Genomic DNA, 18,060 nt, shown 5'->3' on the forward strand with positions numbered 1-18,060 from the left:
ATATTATGCCACACAACAATTTAACAAACATGAAAATCAGCAGAGAGCTTCTGAACAAAAAAGAAAACGAAAAATTAGAGAGATATGTTTGAAAGGAATTCGCATCCTCTGAGATATCTCATATTTTGCGTGACTTTTTGGAAAATCTCTACCGTTGCAATACGTTCTGTGCGAATCTCAAAGCTCAAACCCTACGTCAGCCCCAAGAGACACCGAACACATCGGTCACGCAAAATATGAGATATCTCAGAGGATACGCACTCGTTTGAAAGAAGATGCATTTAATGTTTTCTTGAATATCGTACCACACATCAATAAAGAACACCAAATTTCTACATCGGTAATTGAATTTTTTTTTTATAAACCATAATTAAAAAAAAGTTTTTTACCAAACAAACGTGATTTTTTTTTTTACAAAATCATAAGAATTGAAATGCCATTTCGGTCTCAATTTTTTTTTGGGACCGAAATAATATTTCGACCAAAATGACATTTCGGTCCCCAGTAATTTCACATGTTTTCATGAAAAAATGGTGTAGTCGTTGGTGTAATACCTTCGACCAAGATGTCATTTCAGTCCAATGTTTTTTCAGCTAGGACCGAATTGGCATTTCGGTCCTATGTAATTTTTTTTTTCCTTTTTTGTGCCTTTGTTTCGGCTCAGTTTGGCCAGGAACTCCCAGTTTCAGCTCGGAACAATTCATGTTTCGGCCAGGAACCCTCAGTTTAGGATTTTTGTGGCCGCAAGTCTGAAAAAATGTGAAATCATCAAGGGTCAAAATGCCATTTCGGTCCAAAAAAAAAATTTGGACCAAAATGATATTTTGGTTTTTGTAAAAAAAAAATAATCACGTTGGTTTGGTCTTTTTCTTTTAATTATGGTTTATTAAAAAAATTCCTCGGTTATTACTGAGTTGGTCACTAAAATTATTCAACGATTCTTGATAAAAAAAAATACCGGACTTTAGCCCGTACTGACACCCGTCATCCTCACATCGACGAATGCGATGGAAGAACTTAGAACCGTTGAAGCAATGCCGACTGCTAAATTATTCAATTGTCTTGCTATTGGTTCATTTTTTTTAACAGTACTAATAAAAGAAATTAGAATTGGTTTTCTTAGACATGTTACATATTTTATATTTTTAATAAAAGATAAAATAAGAATATTATAAATTTAAGTTTAAAATTAATACTAATAAGACAAGGTCCATTGCAAAAGTTAGCAATTAAGAGATTTAGCGCAGAATTTAGCAATCTTATAAATAAATTAAGTAAATTTGCGAAGCTTAGAAGTCACAAGTTACAACTTTAGAAAAATAAATAAAATTAGAGTTTACGAAAATAACTTTTGGTCGGAAGTTAAACGTCTCGAGGGGGAACTCACGTGCTCTGCACGCTACCTTCCCAGAGCAGCAATTTAACACCTTAATAAAACCCTAACCTCTGGCTACCTCCGCAACCCTCCCATTCTCCGATCATCTCAAGCCGCTTCCGACTCGTTTTCCGATCATCTCTAGCCTCTCACTCTCTCTCTACATCTCGAATTCATACTGAGGAAAGCAAGGTACTGTCTTCTTTTTGCCTCTCGCTATCTCTTTCTCTCCGTTTCTCTTACTATCTCAACTACTTTACTGGATGAGTGGATCTGTTTGCTTTCTAGGGTTTTAAATTTAAAGGTTTTCGCCGATTTTAGACTCTAATTTGTCCGAAATAGTTTGGTTGAGGGTTTAAGGTTTAGTAGGGGCGCACCTTTAATAGAGTTGGCGGTTGCAGCAACAAATATTAGTCTTTCATTCCTGAACAATGTGGCATTCTCAGTGAATTTTTCCATGTTTATTTTAAGATTTGAGGTACGCTTTTGGTACATATCCATTGGAAAGATGTGAAGTTGAGAAGAGTGGGTTCTGAGATGACTGTGGAAGTAAAGAGATAATGCATGGATAAATTTACTTCTGCAAAATTGTATTGAAATTGCACATATGGCCAGAAGTTGATGCACAAAAGAACAACAAGTAAAGTGAATTAGCTTATGATAACAGTCACATGATCGATTGAACAGTCGAGGACTTGGCCTCCACTGTCTGTAATGTATAAATCACTGGATACATTCATCGAAATTGATCCCTAAGTTTGTAAGATCCAAAAAATATGCCTTTTAGATTCGCTCTGCCAGGAGTTTCACTTTCCATATTCCTAAAGTACTATAAGAAAACTCTTATTTACGTAGAGGATTCTATATATTGTATAATTAGTCATAGGGGGCTAAAAGATTATTCATAACCACTTATTACGTTAATTATCAGTTGTGACTGAAATTGGATATAATATTTCAATATAGCACTTTATTTTGATAACATTATAACTGCTTCTCAATTTGTTTAATTTATTCCACATATTTCTCCAATTATTTGATGTTGAATGTGCAGGACTAAGAAGTCTGTTAATTTGCATAGGCTTGATCATTCAAACCATCTCAGATATGGCGATGAATATGATTAGCATCCTGGAAAAGGCAAGCATTTGTTGATTCCTATTACCCTATTTATTACAATCTATTGGGTGCACTGGAATTTACAATCGCCTGAAACTTACAGTAAAAGGTGATATAAAAAATAGTGAGAAAAAAATACAAAAGGAAGCAGGTGGGTGTAACATGTTTATTTGGTCTTGTACTTTATAACTGGTATAAGCCTCAGTTTCATGTTACTGAGATCCTGAACTTAAATATCCTTTTACATATTTCATCCGAGTTCAAGCGTTAAGGTTGTCAAATATTTAATTTCAGATGACTGGCAAGGATAAGGACTACAGATACATGGCCACATCAGATCTACTAAATGAGCTGAACAAGGATAGTTTCAGAGCAGAACCTGATATAGAAGCAAAGTTGACAAATAGCGTTCTTCAACAGCTCAATGATGCGGCTGGAGATGTGTCTGGCCTAGCTGTCAAATGGTACTTGTTTTTTTTTTTCAATATTTTCATTTGCGGTATATGCATCACTGGTTTTAATAAATATTAAATAACCTTAGTGGTTTGTTAAGGTGAATACCCTTGTATTTAATACAAGTTAGAGAGTTTTGGTGTCTGCTGTTGCAAAGAGCCTGAGCAAATTGTGTATCACTGCAGATTAGGACTTTGTACGTAATATATATGAAGCAGTAAACAGCTCATCCTCTTTGTGCTTTACATTCTTTTAGAGAACAATTAGGAAGTAATGGGTGTTTTGTAGGGCCTTTTAGTTTTTGTAGGTTCACCTAGTTATGTTTTTTTTCAGTTTCAGTGTTTGGGGGGGGGGGGGGGGGGGGGGGCATGCACCACATTCTTTGTTTTCCAAGGGCACATACTGTATTTTTTGTTTTTGTTAAGTTGGCATGGAATAATACTTTTACTTACTAAGAGATTTCAATGGTAATAACAAACTAAATTCTATTATATCTGCTCCTTTCCTAAAAAAGAAATTATATATTTTTTTTAAACTATGCCATTGACTTGCAAAAGAAGATTTAGCAATCAGCAGTGGAATTAGTAATTGTGTTGACTACAGTTTCAATTTATGAAATATAAAATAAGAAAAAGATAATTTGTGACCATGGTGTGCCATGACATTCTTTGTCTTGTATATATCTTTTCTTATTTTGTATTTTGTGTACAAAGAAATATAGAGCAGTCTTTGGTTGGTATAACAAAGATAAACTACAGGTATTAGTTCGTAATAGAATTTTCTCATTTTATAGATTCAGGTTTGGGGAATCAAAGAGTCAAATTACATTTGGAAACAAACATAACTTTAAGCCAGTTGTTTGGTAGAGATAGAGCTGAACTAAGAATTGAATTCTATTTGCAAAATCTAATTCCTGGTTGTGGGGTAAAAGATGGCCTTATTCACTTGTACATACTTCAATATTTTTTACAGCTTGGTGCCTCTAGTGAAGAAGGTCAATGAGGAGAGAATACTGGAGATGGTAAACAAGCTCTGTGATAAGTTGCTCAACGGGAAGGATCCGAATCGGGACATTGCTAGCATTGCACTGAAAACCATAATTGCAGAGGTCCCAACATCTTTGGCCGAGAAGATACCAGTTTCTCTCTCGCCGCAACTGATCAATGGCGTAATCAGTGCTGTGAGTGTCTTGCTAAACTAATAATTTTACAACAGTTGGTAGCATGTATTTATAACGAATATCTTTTAGGGAGGTTCAGTCACAAAACTTAAGGTCAAAAATCTAAAACAGAGCCTAAAATTGTCCAGAACTGAGCTGGATTGCTACCAACTTTAAGACGCTTTCTTTGGAATTTGCCATATTTCATCTATGCATCAAAAGAATAAGAATCCCATTTTACAAAGTGTCAATTTGGTACATATCCCTAAAATAAACTGTAAGATAACTTGATGAAACATTACAATATCATGCCTGATTCTTTCTCAAGTTATTTCAAATTAATTATCATATACATGCACTTTGCTTCTGAGAATGAAAATACAATTGACCTCTCGATTCCCTGTTCTTAAGAGATGATCAATCCTTTTTTGTATTACTTCATCCTATGTTTAAAGTAGAACCGGGATATAATTGAGGTTCTTTTTGGAAAATCTGGTGGGGTCTGAATCGATAACATTTACCAGGTTTCATATGATTATTTCCTGATTCTTCTCTTTCCACAAGCTCCACATGATTTATTGTCTTTTTTGCAAGCACAGATATGCAAATTTTCCAAAGAAATACATAACTGAAAAAGAAATAAAATTTGGTCATGCTTGATACCTACTTTAATCCTTTGTTGGGTTGTCGGGTGTCCATATTTTATGCATCTAATTTGATTTTTTTTTGTTGAACTTTATAGGAGAAGAGTGCAGAGATAAAGTGCGAGTCACTGGATATATTATGTGATGTGCTCCAGAAGTTTGGCAGCCTGATTGCAAAAGATCATGAAGAGATGTTGGGTGCACTTCTGACCCAGCTTGGCTCCCATCAAGCCAGTGTCAGAAAGAAGTCCATTGCTTGCATTGGTAAACACTACTGTGCTTATTTATTTTCAACGATTTCAGTTTTGTTATTCTGCTAGAGGTTGTTTGTTTGTATTTATTGTCATATCGTGTTGTTTTGGAGCTTTTATTGTTTTTGAGTTTACCTAAAAGGAATATAAAAAAAAATTAATCTGATTTTCTGATAATCAATTTGTTTTGGATTGAAATTATTGGTCAGTACATATTGTCAGATATGTCCACCGTAAGGAGCATGCTCCTTCTTCTACTGACAATTAAATGTTCTCTACCCCATTTCCAATCGTTCCTTTTATGATCTTGTTGCATTTTTTGGTATTGATAAAATATTAAACTAATTATAATTCAGCATCGCTTGCACCAAGCTTGTCTGATGATCTGTTGGCCAAGGGCACATTTGAGGTCGTGAAGCTTTTAAAAAACAAGTCCGCAAAGCCCGATATAATCCGAACAAACATCCAGATGATCGGAGCCTTAAGGTATGTGTCTTTTATAGTGGCCTGAACCAGTCCCTTGCTCCTTAGTTTACAACTTTTATACGTTGTTGACATAATCTATGATTCCTTTTCAGCCGATCTGTTGGATACCGCTTTGGGCCACACCTCAGCGAGACCGTACCAGTGCTTATAAGCTACTGTACTACTGCATCAGAAAATGATGAAGAACTTCGTGAGTATTGTCTTCAGGTAAATTGTTTTTCTTTTGGTAGAAATTAGGTAAAATAATCATTTTGAAAAAGCAAACAATTTGTGTTTGGACCATCAAGAATAGCACTGTTCCTGGATTAGTGATGCTATTCTCATTTGGATGCAATTTAAACACGTTTCTCTCCTCGGGATGGCATTGGATAAGCACTATTCTTTTCATCCAACATTTTATAGAACTAACATATTAGCACCTTTCGGAGTAGCACTATTCCGATTTATACAATCCAAACAACATTTGCACTATTCCGAATAGCACATGACTAGCAATCTTCCTGCACTATCTTCGATAGCTCTCTTCTTGCACTACTTTTATACACCAACCCTAATAGCACTATTCTTGCATTACCCCTTTGACGATCCAAGCATTCCTTTGGAGAGTACAATTGTACTTTGTTGTGTTTTTCTTAGTCATTAACTTTCTAGAAATATTAGTTCAACTTGAATTACAAGCAGTGTTGATGTCCTCACTATTATTTATTGCTTTTAATTTTTGAACACTGTATCATCTCTGAAGATGCAGCCAAAAGGAATTGAACCCTTTGTATGCTTTTACCTTCAAGCAGTTTTTTTAAGGTGTACTACTTTTTCAGGCACTGGAGAGTTTCCTTCTTAGGTGTCCCAGAGATATATCTGTACATACTGGAGATATTATGCGGCTTTCACTGGTGTATTTGAGCTATGATCCCAATTTCACTGACACTATGGATGAAGATACAGATGATGAAGAACATGATGAAGATGAGGACGAGTATGGGCCATTTTTTATCAATTGTTGATTATATTATATACAAGGGGGTATCACTTGACAATTATTTATTTTGACAATAAATATTCAATAATAAAGCTTAAATTTGAAGTCCATCATTATATCATCCACATAAGTGACTTAAAAATTTCAACGGTCCAAAATTAATGGTCCTCGAGGCACAATGAAACAATTCTTAAATTGCATGAAATTTGATTGTTAGGTTATGTACTTGTCCAATAACACACCTATAAATTTTCCTGATTTCAATTTTATTTGAAAAATTTATTGTCAAGATTGTCAAAATAACCATTGTCAAGTGATCCCTTCTCATTATTTATTATGCTTTAAATATAATTGTTTAATCAGATTCTTAATTTGAAGGGGGGGGGATATCATAAATTTATGCACAATGTGCTGAAATTAGATTGTTGAATGTGTTGTTACTAAGATGGACCGAAAACTACTGTTTTCAGTAATGCTGGTATTGCCAAGCTGACTGTGTTTTTCTTATTCTTTTACTTTTCCATACATTCTTCTGTACCGTTATTTTAAGAATAGAAGAGCCGAACATAGTGGTAATTGCCAAAAAAAAATTTAAAGAAGCTCAGGTTTTATGCTTTTGACTTCATTAACCTGGTTGGATGTTTCACAGACATAATTATTAAAAAAGACGCAGTCATCAACTACTACTGGTAAATAGTTGAAAATATGTAGCAATTAATTTGTTATTTCGGGCAATCATTAAATTATTGCTTTCTTACAGCCAAAGTGCAGATGAGTACACAGATGATGAGGATGCAAGCTGGAAAGTTAGAAGAGCTTCAGCAAAGTGCTTGTCTGCCATCATTGTTTCTCGGCCTGAGATGCTGTCCAGTCTTTATCATGAGGCAATTCTTTATATAACCCATTGATTTTCTTGTTTATTTCGAAGCAAGGGATTGTATGAACGTAAACTGTTTTCTGGTTTACTGTCAGCCAGCTTCAGCCAACTGTATGCAAATGGTCTCTACAGGCAATTTGGGTGAAAGTAAAATAAAGGAAAATTAACTTGGTCAATATATCAGTATGTTGTAATGCAATCAAAATTTAAAAATTGGACCTAAAGGAATTTAATTTGCTAAATTTTTTGGGACTTTTGACCAGCGTGCTCAGTAAAAGTATCAATTATAAGTGGGGCAATCTGCACTTCGACTTGGTGAATGAATAAATTTCATACGTGCCATTTGAAACATAATTAATTTTCCTGTAATACCATGCAAAATAAGAAGTATGACAGATACTCTCTTTATTGCTTTAATTATCACCTCTTATAGTAATATTCATGTAAAGGTCGAATGACATCTAGTTTAGGCAATATCCGAGGGTGGAGGGCACAGGTGGTATTTTGTGAGGAAGTAAATATATATCTCATGTTCTATTTCTAAGGGCATTCATCACGGTTCATGTTATATTTTGATACTCTGCACTGCTAGCATAGTAACCAGACCCTGAATTTAAATGTCTGATATATGATATTCTGCTATAAATCACTGGATATCATTTCTTATTCCTATTTCATAAACCTATTATTTTTTTTGGTTTGCAGGCTTGCCCAAAGATGATAGAAAGATTCAGGGAAAGGGAAGAGAATGTGAAGGTATATTTATACTAACTCGCCCAATATAATCATATAATTCATACTTATACTACTAGCTATATATATTATACTAATATATTGCTTCAAAACTTCAGATGGATGTGTTTAATGCATTTATTGAGTTGTTAAGGCAGACCGGAAATGTGACCAAGGGTCAAAGTGACACAGATGAGTCAAGGCAAGTCTCTTTTTCCCTTTCTGTCATGTTCTAAAACTTGGGACCAGAATTGGCATTGACTCGTCATCTGTAGATTGGAATTGGATGACTCGGAATTGTTGGCTGTCTTGGGCAGTAAACTAGGAAGTTTTTATAAATGCATTTTCCTAAAGATTATAAAAAAGATTGGAGTAAATATTATGCATGTGTGTTTCAAAACCATGAGTTCTATTTATTTAATGAGAGCATTTTAGCTGTAGGTGTTGCTATAGAATAGCATAGTTGAGTTCGTTTTACTATTGAGGTATATTTGTAATAAATATTCTAACATAACTGTGCTTCATTTGTTATATTTTGATGATCATTTGATTTGGGACTACTGTGCTAATCCCTTCAACTTTTGCTGGTAATTGACAGCCCGCGATGGTTACTGAAGCAAGAAGTGCCTAAGATTGTGAAATCTCTTAACAGACAGCTACGTGAAAAATCTATCAAGACTAAGGTTCTCATCACTATACTACCGTTCTTATTTCCTTCTTTAATGTTGCCTGGCTCTTTGTTTGTACTGATATATTTTTATATACCAGGTTGGAGCCTTTTCTGTACTGAAAGAACTGGTGGTCGTACTGCCTGACTGCCTTGCCGATCATATCGGGTCCCTTGTTCCAGGAATAGAGAAGGCTTTGAATGTGAGTTTTCTGTGCTATATAAACTTATTAAAATCTCTTTTCTATACCTTTTAAGTTAAATCACCAAAAAAAAAATCTAGGAAGTCCTTGGAATCCATATCCTCTGCATTAACGTACCGTTTGAGTTAATTTTCGGACCGTGTGATCAGAATTCTGGCCAATCTGGCCCCGCCTATAATGCACGGGGCACTTGAATATTTGCGGATTTAAATTGGACAGTCCAGATCTTAACTCAAAATTTGAGTCAACTCAGAGGATATGAATTGACGCCCTTGTAGATCATTTATTTTCTTTTGGTCAATTTCTGCCTTGAAGCAATTTTCACTCAAACATTTTTAAAACTTTTTTTTGTTCAATAGGATAAATCATCCACCTCAAACTTGAAGATTGAAGCACTCGTGTTCACAAAATTAGTTATGGCCTCACATTCCCCTTCTGTTTTCCACCCCTACATTCAGGTAATTACTAATTTACTATTTGTCGTACACTTATGCTTTGTATTCTGACAATTTTTCAAAACACATAAAAAAATGATACTGGTGCTTTTTCTTTATATTTACTCTTGATGGAAGTTATGTGACTGGGTTATACTAATATTATTTGTATTACTTGTATCATGCTATGACACATGTTATGCTGCTCATTTTCTTGTCTAAAACCTTTTTGAGTTTTGATTGTAGGCTTTATCTGCTCCTATATTATCGGCTGTTGGAGATAGATACTACAAAGTGACCGCTGAAGCATTACGTGTTTGTGGAGAACTTGTGCGTGTCCTTCGCCCTGATTTTGAGGTCTCAACTTCTTTAACCTTCTACTTGAATTTTATACTAAATTTATTCTGGCCATAGTAAATCATCGTTTTTTGGTTACAGACTCGCTCTTTGGATTTTAGACCCTACATAGGCCCGATCTATAATGCGATCTTGACCCGTCTAGCAAATCAAGACCAAGATCAGGTGGGTTTTTTTTTATACTCTCAGAAAACTACTGTTGTACCAGCCAGCCCATCTTAGCTTGGTTGGTTTGGCCACCTGTAGATTTTTCGTTGTTTGGACGGATCTTTGTTTAATCATTTTTGATAATCACAAGCAAGCAGAAAATAATAAAAAAAAGACGTATAAAAGAAAATAAGTGGTGTGGGTTAAGTACTAGTTGTGTTGGTGTGGGTCAAAGAAACACCAGACACTGCATTGGCCTACTGAGTGCAGTGCATGTTGCTGTTTCCTTTATATAAAATGATTAGTGGAATTCAGTATGTTTTCCTTGTATTGATGATACGGTGCTGTCACTGAATGGCAGGAAGTGAAGGAAAGCGCCATAGCTTGCATGAGCCTGGTTATTTCTACTTTTGGTGATAGCTTACAAAGGGAGCTCCCGGCTTGCCTCCCTATACTAGTAGACCGCATGGGTAATGAGATCACCCGACTTACTGCTGTGAAAGTAATTGTCCTTTGTTATCATCTTTTGTTTTATATTTTAATAATTTATATATTTCATTGCACCTGTGCAAAATCTCAAACCATAACAGATGCTTTGGAAAACAAGATGTATTGTGGATTCCCCTCAAAACACAGAAATGTCAGTTATGAGTTGTAGGACCCTGTAAAGCTTTAAAAATACTAATCATCTTATTGGAGGCCTCTAGACAGTTTTTTTTTTTACTTGTGTTTTTTTTTATGTACTTCTCTATTTTGAAAACTCAATAAAGAATGATTGATTCTTCCCTTTCAGGCATTTTCAGTTATTGCAAACTCACCTCTTAAAATTAATCTTGTGAGTGTCCTTGAGCAAGTTATATCTGAATTAACTGCTTTCCTTCGCAAGGTATGCACAAATTTGGCATTCCTTTTGATCAGACTATTCTTTCAAAGAGAGCATTGAACTGAAAATCATTTTACAGTAGTTAACTAAGAGCGTGTAATTATTGGGTTCTCTTTTCAGGCCAATAGGGCACTTAGACAGGCCACATTGGGGACACTAAATTCTCTTGTCGTCTCTTATGGTGATCAAATCGGTTCATCAGCTTATGAAGCCATAATTGCTGAGCTGTCTGCACTGATAAGGTCATTTACTGATCTATTGTTCTCCTTAAATTTCTTTTGTCATTTTAGAAACTTTAACTTTTTTATCTTTCTATATTTTCACTTGAAGAAATGCTGGGTCATTAATGCTGAAGATTACAGAATTTTTTTCCTTTTTTCTGAGGAATTTCAGAACACTTATTTTATGTATTTATAAGTCTTCACTTGTTACACACTTTTATACCAAAATGTAAATCATGTCACTTTTGTAAGCCCCTCCACTTCATACCTTGATGTTTTTTTTTTTTGCAGTGACATGGACCTTCACATGACGGCACTTGCTTTAGAGCTCTGCTGCACCTTGATGTCAGATAGAAAGTCAAACCAAAACGTGGGCCTGACCGTCAGATATAAGGTTCTACCTCAAGCGCTTATTTTGATCAAAAGCTCTCTGCTTCAGGGTCAAGCCCTCCAGGTAATTTTCAGTTTGGCCTTTACATAACCCATATTAGGCTCATGAAGTATATAGACTAATGGATGTTGATCAGAGACTCAATTTTGTATGTATATTTATTTATATGGCCTTTTTCTAAATAATTGAAGCCAGAACAATGCCTTGTAATGACTCTGTAATTCTTACCTTCATCCAACTTAGAGATGGTTATTTCTAGGACTGAAGTTGGAATTCTTTTTCAATAATCCCTGGTATGGAATTATTGTACCAGATTTTTCCGCTTTAGTTAGTCTTGGCAGAGTGAGAGACTAAAGTTGTCTTGTTGGGATAAGGAGGTATAACATGGCTCTAGTGCGTATTACATCGTTGGCTTTTCTCAAACAAGATATTGGTTTCTTGCATTATTTCAGGCACTACAGAGATTCTTTGCTGCATTGGTACAAACAGCACACACCAGTTTTGAAACCCTGCTGGACTCCCTTCTATCAAGTACCAAACCCTCGCCCCAGTCTGGGGGCCCCACTAAGCAGGCACTTCACTCCATTGCACAATGCGTTGCTGTTCTGTGCCTTGCTGCTGGTGATCAGAAGTGTGCGTCAACGGTAGAGATGCTCATGGGCATTCTAAAGGACGATAATAATGGCAGCTCTGTAAATTCTTTTTCCTTCTCTCTTGTGATATGTTTCTTATTAGTAATCTTCTGCATGTATACTTCTAGAATACAGAAAAGTATGGCCTCAATGCCCCCATGGGCGGATTAAGTTTAATCAATGGGTTTCAATGTCCCCCATAAGTTTTCCCATCAAACACTTTTTTATGTATATCTTGTGTTATGTAGATAATTGTTTTTAGAAATTTACATTGACCCCATAAATATTTGACTACAGTTTCATTGTTGACATCCATAGTTTAAAAGTTCATATTTTTCAATAATTGAAGTTTGCCTTCTACTACATTCACATCAATATTTGATAGGATACTAAAATTAATTGAAGTTTACCTTTTATGTTGACCCCCATTGAAAAGAATTCTGGCTCTGCTAATGCCACCGCACATTTTCCCAATCTAAAGAAAAGAATACTGTGTAAAATTCCTATTCTAAAAGGTGGCAAACATAAGTTTGGGCCATGAAAGTAACACAGGAGTTCCGTGCACAACCGGGATGGTAAACACTGTCTGACAGGTTGGTTTGGTGATGTAATATGAGACCGCAATACCAGGCATTGATTTTGAAGTAGAAGAATGAATAATTTCCTTTAGAAGGGAGTAAACAGCGGTCATTTTTTGTCCTTATTTCTTGTCTAAGTCTTAGCAAGAGTCTAGATTTTACCTCTAGCATTGCAGGTTACACCCTGCTAGAAATTCTAACTGGTATTTGTTGTTTATCGATTCTTCTCTTATTATTAGGCAAAACAACACCTGGCATTGCTTTGCCTTGGGGAGATAGGAAGAAGAAAAGACCTGAGCAGCCATGCTCATATAGAGAACATAGTGATAGAGTCTTTCCAGTCTCCTTTTGAGGAGATCAAATCTGCGGCATCATATGCACTTGGCAACATTGCTGTTGGCAATCTTTCAAAATACCTTCCTTTCATCCTCAACCAGATCGACAATCAGCAAAAGAAGCAATATCTCCTGCTCCATTCTCTTAAAGAGGTATTCGGCAGCTTTATGCCCTGATCTCGCCATTGTCTTTTGAGGAATACTTCTGAAATTTATCCATGTTATTTTCCATCGGGGTTTACGAGTTTGAAACACATACTTATTTCACGGCCATTTAGCAAGTTATACAGTAGAAAAATCATGTTTCTAGACCAGATAATTCATTATAATACTGATAAATGCCTTCTATATTACATAAATATATTGGCATAGATATTTTTTTACTTTTTGATGTTCAGATACAATAATTATTGTGGTACATCTTAATTTGGAAAGTTACAATTCTCTTTGGATTTTAGAACATCAAAAGGACTATATTGTTAAAAAGATAATAATTTGGTCATGGATATGCACAAAGCACATGGCATCTTTCTTTTTTCTCATTCATTTTAATAGTGGAAAATGTCATTTCCTGGCTAGGTTATAGCAAGGCAATCAACAGCTGGCAAAAATGAGCTAAGGGATTTGTATGTGGAGAAGATATTGGCATTGCTTTTCAATCATTGTGAGAGTGAGGAAGAAGGAGTGCGGAATGTGGTGGCTGAGTGCCTGGGTAAAATTGCCCTTATCGAGCCCAACAAGCTTATCCCTGCTCTCAAGGTTGGATCAGTTTCCTTTAAATGTATTGCTTGTGGTTCCTTATGTTGAATGTTGACATTTTATTTCCTTCCAACTATTACTGCATTTACATTAATTTGTATTTTATCTGGTTGTTGTATACTAGTTTTATTGGGTTAAACTTAGATTTTAAGTTCATTGCTGATGACTAAACGAGGGTAATGTGGGTTGTATTGGTCAGAAAACCTTGAAGATAGGCTTGTTTACATATTTTCCTGGAGCATAACCATACTAGCCTCATTGTACATAGGCTGAGCAGTGTTACTGCTGACCACAATTGCACTGTTAGTGTTACTAGCCTTGTTGTATTTGTTAGACTGGGTAATGTAACAACTTGATATAATATGAACAGGAACGCACTGCGAGCCCAGCGGCCTTCACAAGAGCAACAATGGTTATTGCAATAAAATACTCAATTGTTGAAAGGCCTGAGAAGATAGACGAGATTTTGTACCCTGAGATCGCCAATTTCCTCCTGCTTATTAAAGATACTGACAGGGTATTGTGCTTTCCTTCAAATTTTACGAGTCTTTTGCAAAATGCTCCAATATGATACATACAGGAAATCTAATATTTATCTTATTTGCGAAAACACCCAGCATCTTTGTGATATAGCAATTAACTTCAATAGTTTCTATAATTTTTTGGGGGTTGTTGAAATAGTAAAATTATAGAACTTTGAAATAAAACCCTACTTATATAATTCCTTTCATATTAGATGGTGGTAGTTTATTTTATTGCAAAAAACGCTCTTTAATTCTCTCACATTTTCATCAAAGATCAAACAAGTGTGGGGTTTTGTCCTGATAAATTTGAACTGTTAGATCAAATACCAAGTCAAGTCATTTGATGCAAAATACATTTTCTGTTATAATCCACTTGCACATGAGCCACCCGCAACACAAATCACAGCACCACAGCCTCAATCTGACCCACAAGCAACCCACCAGATAAGTAGACTTGGTAGGGAGAGAGAAAAGGAGAGGAAGGTACAGAGACTTCACAGAAAATGTGGTGCTGCGATTTGTGTTGCGGGTAGAGAGGAGGAGATGGTAAGGGGGGAATACAGTTTCGGCCTGAGCCGGAGGTTCTAACCTGTGAGAGAGGTGTGATTTGTTTGCTATAGGGGAAGGGGGGGGGGGGGGGGGATTGGCGGTGACCTCCCCCATTGAGGTTTGAAACTTCGTGAAATACCGTAGTTCGTCTAGAGAGAGAGTGCGGTAGAGAGACTTGACAATCCAACCGGGTCATTTTCAGTTGTAATGCAAGAGTTCATCTTATTTTCGGAATTTAAATAGGTCTACTGTTAGTGCACTGTACTAGAAATGCTGGGTGTTGTTTGCAAATTACATGACATATAGGATATTTGTTTGTTAGTTGGGTTGCTTTGTCTGTCACTTGTGTTTTCCTAAATGGATGTGTTGTGTATTATAGCATGTGAGAAGGGCTGCTGTCTTGGCTCTAAGCACCGCTGCACATAACAAGCCGAGTCTAATTAAGGGCCTTCTTCCTGAGCTATTGCCTCTTTTGTATGACCAGACTGTTGTGAAGGTATTATTTTTTACTTTTTGTAACTACTGTTTGCATTATTTGAAAAAACTTTGGCTGGTAGTGGAAGACACCAGGTGCATTATTGGTGGTATGGTATTTCCCTTTTTAGTTCTTTTTTTTTTTTGTACATGAGATGGGATCAAAACCCTCAAACAGTAAGCTACTATTTCTCTTGATTAACTATTTTTTATCTAGTGAAGCACAAAACAGACTCACCTATCTTTTCTTTGAAAAAAAAAATTCAGCAAGAACTGATCAGGACTGTTGATCTGGGGCCTTTTAAGCACGTGGTAGATGATGGGCTTGAGCTCCGAAAAGCTGGTTTTGAATGTGTCGACACACTGCTCGACAGCTGCCTGGACCAAGTCAACCCTTCCACCTTCATCGTCCCTTACCTCATTTCCGGCCTCAGTGGTAAGTATATGATGTGCATTGCTTTGATAGATGGGATTGATTAATTTGTTTACCTGTTTAAAATTCTGGCTTCCGGCCTGACCAATCAGAGTGACAAATCTGGCATCCTGGATTCTGTGGGAAATAATGCAAAACTACCCCTCGGGTTAATTTATTGTGAGTTTTGTTTGTGTTCATGTTGTATTGTTCTTTCTGTTAGCTTGTAGTGAATATACTTGTCTGGTTGGCTCTTTGTGTCTTTTTATTGTCATTAGGTTTCAGAATAAAAATTTAGGTAGATTGTCTTGGATTAAGTGACCAGATGTAACCCACTAAAGTACAGGTGTGGGGAAGAATTCCACCCCTAATAATATTATATTAGTTTGCTGATTTTATATCATGAAGAGAGCATATTTCCACAGGTTTGAGCATGTGTAACCCAGCACATCTGATTTTATACCTTATGAATGGGGATTCGCTTTATTTTTTTTCTCATTTCTACCCTTATCAAAATATTACTTTTTTTTACTGAATTCATTATAGAAATAACCTCTTAACAATATTTGATTTGTGCAGATCATTACGATGTGAAGATGCCGTGCCACCTTATCCTCTCAAAGCTTGCTGACAAATGCCCTGCTGCTGTACTTGCTGGTTAGTTGCAATCCTTTCAATAAAATAATATATAAATTAAAATGATGAGTACCATTAATGACTTTTAGCATGGACTGAAGTACTAGATTTGTGTACTTGAATTTTGGTCTATTTGAGAAAAGTAAGTTGACCAAATGACATGAAATTGATGCAGTGCTAGACTCCTTGGTAGAGCCAATAGACAAAACAATAACTCACAAACCAAAACAAGATGCTGTCAAGCAGGAAGTTGACCGCAATGAGGACATGATTCGCAGTGCTCTTCGTGCCATTGCTTCCATCAGTCGGATTGGGTTCTCTCTCTCTTCCTCTCTCCCCCTCTCTCACTCTCTCTCTCTCTCTCACACACACACACACACACACACACACATCGAGGCAGCCTGATATTTTATAACCAGTACTGGTTTTATTGTAACAGTATTTGCTTTTGTCGCTGTTACTATTAATCGCATTACATCTCCTCATAACCGCATACCGCATGTTAATATTTCATTGATCTCTTCATTTGTCTCTGTTCATTACAATTAGGTTGTTTCTCGTAAAAATGTAAAGACAAAACTAGAACACTTCTACCTGCTATTCATCAAGGATTGTAGTGTAGGCTGTGATGTATTTTACCTGTTGAGAACTGGCTCTACAATTCTTGATATTTTAATTAGAAAGCAAAGTGGGGAAACATAATTTTTTTTCCAACTGGGGGTCCATGATTTCCTAAAGAGAACTTGTTTTTAGTAATCTGATAGTATCAGCTATTCTTATAATATTAATCTTTTGTTTCAGCGGAAGCGATTGCAGCATGAAGTTTAAGAACTTGATGAGCAAGATTACAGGCACCGCTTCACTTGCTGAGTTATTTAACTCCGTCCGATCTGAATGAGAGATTTGTGCGCTTCTTTCAATGTTTAGGTTTTGGAACTAATATTTGGAGTTATAGAAGTTGCTAGAGTTGCATAATTATTGTCAATTATTGTAGATTACATATTCCATTTTGAGCAACATATCGTCAGAGGGGTTACATCCGTGCTGCAAATGCTTGTGATTTAGTATATAATTGGAAGATGTCATATATAGTGGTTTTTCCTCCCTTGGTTTTCAGTTGCTCAACCCATGTGTTTCTTTGTACATCTTTAGTGGTAAAAACCTTAGCAGGTGGTGTTGGGCTGTTGGCAAATATTTTAATTGAATAGGCTGGTTGATAGACCGATTTTTTTATTTATAGGAAAATAAGTTAATTAATATCGAAAATAGGTGTAGGATTTTGTGAAATTTCGAAATATGTGAAGAACGTGATAGTTTATCACGTTCGCTGGACGTTATAGCAGCGAACGTGATAAACTATCATGTCCGGAATTAACAATAACTCTCCGCACTTGCACTTAGTAATTAACTTAAAAAAAAAAAGATTACTGGATCACGTCTAATAAAATTTTTTTTTTTTGAGGGAACAAATGCATTGTTTTCATTCTCTTCAATTTGAATTGCATGTGGCTGGATGTGATAGAGGATCACGTCTAGTAATGTTTTTTTTAATAGTTAATTAACAAGTACAGTGTTTATGGTTTAAATTAGTTGGACGTTATAGTTTATCATGTCCAGCGGACGTTATAGTTTATCACGTCCAGTGGACGTGATAAGCCATCACGCTTTTTCTATATTTCGAGATTTCACGATATTCTATCTCTATTTTGATATTTATTTATTTGTTTTTCTATTAGTAGAAAAATCGGGGTTGATAGAACCTTTACCAATTACCATTGAACAT

General features: G+C 35.8%; 1 protein-coding gene across 2 annotated transcripts; it reads left to right on the forward strand.

Moving 5' to 3' along the window:
• Positions 1 to 1,340: 1,340 nt before the first annotated feature.
• CAND1 (cullin-associated and neddylation dissociated) lies at positions 1,341 to 17,381 on the forward strand. Of its 2 annotated transcripts, none has more exons than XM_078306959.1 (29): positions 1,341 to 1,567; positions 2,430 to 2,515; positions 2,789 to 2,958; positions 3,920 to 4,127; positions 4,849 to 5,014; positions 5,358 to 5,487; positions 5,580 to 5,694; positions 6,306 to 6,463; positions 7,227 to 7,350; positions 8,049 to 8,099; positions 8,195 to 8,277; positions 8,674 to 8,758; positions 8,844 to 8,945; positions 9,305 to 9,403; positions 9,626 to 9,736; positions 9,818 to 9,901; positions 10,245 to 10,385; positions 10,677 to 10,769; positions 10,887 to 11,008; positions 11,279 to 11,441; positions 11,831 to 12,070; positions 12,828 to 13,076; positions 13,503 to 13,682; positions 14,053 to 14,199; positions 15,135 to 15,251; positions 15,497 to 15,665; positions 16,221 to 16,298; positions 16,453 to 16,591; positions 17,079 to 17,381. In XM_078306959.1, the coding sequence occupies exons 2-29, from the start codon at positions 2,483 to 2,485 to the stop codon at positions 17,173 to 17,175; spliced, it is 3,654 nt and encodes a 1,217-aa protein (XP_078163085.1). In that variant the 5' UTR covers positions 1,341 to 1,567; positions 2,430 to 2,482; the 3' UTR covers positions 17,176 to 17,381. The 2 variants fall into 2 exon arrangements, with proteins under 2 accessions (XP_078163085.1, XP_078163086.1); XM_078306960.1 differs by having other exon boundaries at positions 1,411 to 1,567; positions 2,457 to 2,515.
• The last annotated feature ends 679 nt before the right edge of the window (positions 17,382 to 18,060 follow it).

This window comes from Carex rostrata, chromosome 8 (assembly GCF_964058835.1).
Source record: "Carex rostrata chromosome 8, lpCarRost1.2, whole genome shotgun sequence".
NCBI classification, from domain to species: domain Eukaryota; kingdom Viridiplantae; phylum Streptophyta; class Magnoliopsida; order Poales; family Cyperaceae; genus Carex; species Carex rostrata.